This window comes from Malus domestica, chromosome 06 (genome assembly GCF_042453785.1).
Source record: "Malus domestica chromosome 06, GDT2T_hap1".
Taxonomy (NCBI): domain Eukaryota; kingdom Viridiplantae; phylum Streptophyta; class Magnoliopsida; order Rosales; family Rosaceae; genus Malus; species Malus domestica.
This window is the reverse complement of record NC_091666.1, coordinates 19,556,667-19,562,656: the sequence shown is the minus strand read 5'-3', so window position 1 is coordinate 19,562,656 and position 5,990 is coordinate 19,556,667. Positions and strand designations below refer to the sequence as shown.

The 5,990-nt window shown below is 38.6% G+C and overlaps 1 protein-coding gene across 1 annotated transcript; it reads right to left on the bottom strand.

Annotated features, from left to right (window-relative positions):
• Positions 1-369: 369 nt before the first annotated feature.
• Positions 370-1,326, bottom strand: LOC139196855 (uncharacterized). The gene has a single exon (XM_070823200.1). The coding sequence runs from the start codon at positions 1,324-1,326 to the stop codon at positions 370-372; it is 957 nt and encodes a 318-aa protein (XP_070679301.1).
• Between the last annotated feature and the right edge of the window lie 4,664 nt (positions 1,327-5,990).

Here is a 5,990-nt window from a genome sequence, read left to right as displayed (position 1 = left end):
GTCCCTGACTCTGCTGTCGTCTACCACAACCTCTGTTAGCATGAATACCCCATCCATGTCTTAGCCGACCAGACTGCCTCGAAGATCCTGCACTGCTAACAGCAATCTCTACCTACTGAGGCTGTCGCCCCTAGTACCACTGGGATCCACCAGCTGAATGTGGCTGATATCGTATAGAACCTGTTGATACTGAGGGTAACCACTCTAATAATGAGGGTCATGCGAGTACTGATACTGCCTTGAAGTATAAGGAGCGGCATCGCCCTAATAATGATAAACACCATGACGACCAGTCTGGGCATAACCACTAGGTCCTGAAACTTGTTGGATCATTGCAGGTGGTGGTAAGGAAGGCTGTTGGGGCCTCTGCTAATTCTGAGGGCAATGTGCAGCCCTATGCCCCAACTGTCCACAAGTATAGCATGTACTGATGCCTCTCTTACACTCTCCAAAATGCCTATTATTACACTTGCAGCATAAAGGAGCACCTAACCACCAAAGTCCCTCTGCCTCTCCTCTCATCTGCACATTAGAGCTCAAACCTCCACTAGAAGAGCTAGAACTGACACCACTTCTCTTAAAACTCCGAGTCTTACGAGGTCCTTGAGATGATTGACCTTTACCTTTATCATCTTGCCTTTGGTTCCCGTTCTTTTCTTCTTCATCTTCACTTTTACTAGGCATGTTCTCTGAGTCCTCAATCCACAATAAAACCTTATAAACCTCCTGGTAAGTAGCACAGGGAGTCGATGTAGCTATAGAATGCCATTTCTTCTTAGTACCCAACCTGAAACGACGAAGCATCTCAACCGGATTAGCAGCAACCTCCGGATCATATCGAGACAAATTAGTGAATCTCCTGTAATATTCATTCGCCATCATCTTTCCTTGTTTCATATGCGTACATTCTTGTTTCGTACGATCAATATACTCAAGGGGAATGAACATTTTCTTAAACAACTGTTTAAACACCTCACAATCGGTTGTTACCTCTGATGGCATCTGATAGGACTCCTGTCTCCACCACGATGCAAGCTCTGGACCTAGAAACCAAGTAGTCATCTCGACCCACCTATCAGGAGGAAGATTCCCCTGACTCTGCATCACAAAGAAAGTCTTTTCGACATAATTAAGCCACTTTTCCGCTCCCTCATGTCTTTCATTACCCATGAAATGATTCAGCTTCAGATTATACACAGTCTCAAGAGGTGTCCTCTGAGGAGGATGGAACGAAGATTGAATGGCATTAGCTATAACTTTCCCTAACTGTGCAATATCAAGGAAACTAGGCTCAGCTGAGTGATGTGGCTCTCTACGAGGCGGCATAATTCAAACAGAAGACATCATAATGATTCGATTATTCACAAGATATACATGACTGCTAAACATAGGCTCTGATACCAAACTGACACACCTCGACCCCAATCAGGGCATGATGGCCGTCACGTGAGAGTGACGTAACCATTTGCACAGTGTAGAAGCGATAAGGATAAGAGATATGAATAAATAAAAATCAAAAGCTAATTAATGTGCACTACTAAGCAGAAAGTGCTAGGAATGAGATACAAGTGTAAATACACCTAATCAGAGCATATAAGTCTGGGTGCAGTCCAGTAGGACAAGTACTAGTTATACAGTGCCAAAAGAGGTCCTACGGAGATCCTCAAATGCCACCAACAGCAAGCCTACCTAAAACCTAGAAGGGCGCAAAACAGAAAGTGTGAGTGGGCAAAAACAAAGCTTTTCAAAATCATTTCATTTACCAAATGCTTTAACCCCTCCCAATAAAACATGTATAATTTTTCACAGAAATGGAATATATATCAAATCATGCTTCACATATCCATAATCATAAGTATGCCATGCCAAAAATATAAAACAGAATAAGTAACTTAGGTGAAAATAACATATTAGCCGGAACCCCTGCAGAAGTCTGTACGGTCGAATTCATTCATAGATCATTAATTAATCTAGTCGGAGTCACTACAAGTGACCTATACAGCACTACACTGCACACGAGTCGGAACCACTATAAGGGTTTGTACGACAAAACTGGGTGTACTATAGTTATGCTCAATGCTACACACTCATGATATCTATGCGATAAATCGCTAGTCACCTACGAGTCGAAACTGTTGGAAGTATGCCCACAAAGCCACTCATTTGATGTAATAGCTTTTGGAATACTTATTGTATTAAACTATTATATGTTTAATAAAGGGCAAAGCTTATTGTTAATCACTATTTATTGTCATGTGTTTAAGCAATAAGGGAATCCAAGGAATGTATTTGATCTAAGAGATAAGTGATTTAAGTGAGTTAGATTAACGAGACCTTTCTCTTATGTTCATTCCTAAAACGTTCCTAGCCATAGGATTGCCAATTGGGCATTGACAATCCGCTAAGGTTAGTATGTGTTATGTCAACTCAAGCGTGAGTATGACTAGTCTCAAGTCATTTAGTGTTGGACACTAAGACAAACACATAGGTGCTTGAAAGAGTAATCGAGTACACTGAACAACGATCAAAAGAGAGTTTGAACATACATGTCATCTAAGAACTCGTTAGTTGCAATATGCAAAGTAGTCCTTTGACCTGAGACATCATAGTTGTCTAATGGTTAGGTCCTTGATCTTTGATCATGTCAAAGGCATTCCATCAAGAGTGTCCACGACATTGTTGGGGTCAAGCTATCTAGTCATGTAGGCATATGAATATACAACAAGGGATCTCTAACCTTCCATGGTGGAAGGAGAATACTCTAAGATATGATTCGGGAGTCTTTGGCCAAAGCATACGAATATGACTTAGGAAGTATGTTCCAAATCATATTCAATTGAATAATATAAAGAAGTATCACATTAGACAGTAGACATGAAACAAACTATCACTCAAACAATGTGATTAAGAGTATTGTATTAAAGAATGACCGTATTGCATTGTAATTGTAACTGGATAGGTTCTCCAACCACTTCTACTTAGCTTGGGTAGCCATGACATACTGCTAGGTGTCACTCATGGTTTGTGGAAGCCCTGAAGATTAGCAAACATTAATCTTCAACAAAGGGAGAATTGAAATGTTGTTTCAATTCACAATCGATCGTTAAGAGTAACAATCGCCCACTGCCTCGCTAATTGGAACCTAATAGATCGTACACCGAGTAAGGATGAAAGTGAAGAAATATAAATGAGATGGATAAGCAATTAAATGGTTTAATTGAGAATGGTCAAGATTAATTAATTAGTTAATTAATTTTACGAAAGGTTCGTATTGGGCTTTTAAGTTAGTTTTGGGCTTCGGGGTCCAAAAAGGTTTGGTCCACTAGGCCCATTATGTTTAAGTTGTATGACAACTAAAACAAATATGGGCAAATAGCCCAATCACTTAAGATGGCCGGCCATAGCAAGGGTAGTGGGAAGTTTTGCTTAATTGCAAGTTTGCCTCTCACCTAAGAAAAGAGATATAAAAGCATCTTTATAGCTTTTACATCATTAGGGTTTTCTTGAGACAAAGATGAGAAACACTTTCTCTCTTTTTCTCTAAAGGAGGCCGGCCACTTAGAGAAGATATAGCTAGCAATCTTTTCTTCTCTAAGTCATCCAATTCATCTTCACACCTCATCCTTGGTGTGGAGACTTAGAGACACCAAATCTTTGGTGTTTTTGGAGATCCCTTCCTCACATCCTCAAGGAGCAAAGGAGCATCAAAAGGTAGAAAATCACAAGGAAGATCCAAGGAGCTAGGAGGTGACTTGAAGGCCCTCCACTTGGGTGAATCCCTTGTGTAAACAAGGATGAGCTTCAAGGGTAATGAATCTCTAAATCCTTCCTTCTCTTTAATGTTGTTGAAGAGTCTCATGGTTCACCATTCACTAGGCTTTGAAAGTCATGGGTTTTAGAATTGTTTTTTAATGCATGCCTACTTTAATATGTTAATAGTTTGCATATGTGTTCAAATATTCTCACATGTTCTTTGCTAGGACAAAATTTTTCCTTCAAGTGGTATCAAGAGCCTAGGTCTAGTTTATGGTGAATCCCTTTGGGTTTTGTGTTTTACATGGTTTGTGATTTAAATGTTGTAAATGTTACAAGCTTTGTTCTTGCTTTTGAATATAAATTTTGCTTGAAAATTTAGCATCTCAAATGTTGTAGATGTAGTTCATTTAAGCATGAATATTGGAACTAAAATTTGGTGCCATGTATGTGGGGAGATTCGGCCAAATCCAAAGGGTGGAATTTTGGGTTCATGTTTGTCTTGTTAAAAGAGTTTTAAAGTGACTTTTGGAACCCCTAAGTACCCTAGGATGTTAACCCTCTTTTGTGTAGTGAAAATTTGAGTTTTATTGAGTGAAAACACTCATGGAGCTCTTATGAGTTTTCATGTGTGTTCTTCAATGTTCTTGATGTTCTTACCAAGAACAAAAAGTTTTGGTGTTTTGATTCAATATGTTTGTTGCTTTGAATAAAGTTTTGGTTTATTATTGATTGGTGATGGATGGATGATTTATGCCTTTATTATTTAACAAAACATTTTTCTTACAACCCATCCCAATCAACTTTTCCTCACCTACCTATCCACTTGCACCAAGCACTTTCAAATTTTGAATTTTTCACCAAAAACCTTTTCCCCCCTCCTTTTTCACCACCAAAACTGGCCACCCCTTAGTGGGGGTACTTTTGGGGCTTTCATGCAATTACATAAAGTTTTGATACTTTTGTGTATTTGCACTTTGACCCAAAAGTTTGCGTTTTTACGTTAAGGCCCAAAAACGCTAAAGGACAAATTGTTTTGCTCCTTTAATGAAGTTTTTATTATTGTTGAAATTTTTGGGTTCTAGTTGTAATTACATGAAGTTGTAGACTCTTGTGTTTTTACAAAGTGACCCCAAAAGTTTATGTTTTAAATTTATGGCCCAATAGTTGTGGTCATTGCTTTTCGGCCCAAAAGATGATGAGAACAAAATGGTTTTGTCTCTTGAATGAGAATTGGATTTTCATTTCATTTAGTTCCATTTAAATCAATTCTATGAATCCTAAAACCAATTGTTTAAGTTGCTTTCTTAGTTAAATTGATTGATTAAGAAAAGGGTGATTATGAACCAAAGACCTCGATAATTGAGCTATGTGATTGGCCGCTTTACATTATGAATGCTTGGGTTAAGTAGTTTAGATTTGAATGTAATTTGATTAGTTCAAATTTGTTGTATATGGACATAAGTCCATCTAATGTGTTGTAAAAGGGCATAAGCCCTTCTCTTTATTTCAAGTATTCCTATTTGTTCATTGTATGCAAATTGGAATAGTTGGGTCCAATGCCCAATAGGAAATAACGGTTTAATTAGATTAAACACGTAACTAAAATCAACAACTACCTACCTTAGACCCAAGGTCCAACACAAGGCTCGTGTTGGATCAAATCAAACGGTTCATAATCATCCTAAGACCTAATATGACTATATAGTCCATATGAGGATGCAATGCATTCGTTAGTAGTTCCATATAGTCTCGCTTGTTTCATCGAAATAGTGGGAGTATTATATACTACTAATTCATATTAACTTGGACCAATGGTTGTGATAGGCCCAACTTCTTTTAATAAGATTAAAATAAAATTGATGTAGCCCAACACTACTCCCTCAACAAAACGAATATTAAGTTGATAAGCGAGAGATGCTTTGAACATCTCTTCGTAGGCCTTCCACCATGGTGGGCTCCAATCGTTTGTGACTCCTACACCGGCTTCACCCTATCATGGGGAAGTTCAAAGTATGTGCTTACATTCAGGAGGAGTCCTTATGTACATACATGATGTGGTGAGGTAGGCAACGAGGATGGCCGACATCATATCATTGTGAGGCTATTCTTGAACCCCTACACGAACTAGCATGGTGGGAATAACTTAACTAAGTGCAATGGTGCCAACATCATATCATTGTGAGGCATCATTTTCTAGAGGCCAAAATTAGATGGGTAATTACAAGAGTTGTAAA

What these genes read in the sequence shown, in the direction of transcription:
- LOC139196855 (XM_070823200.1), bottom strand. Translation starts at nt 1,326, where the DNA reads ATGCCGCCTCGTAGAGAGCCACATCACTCAGCTGAGCCTAGTTTCCTT.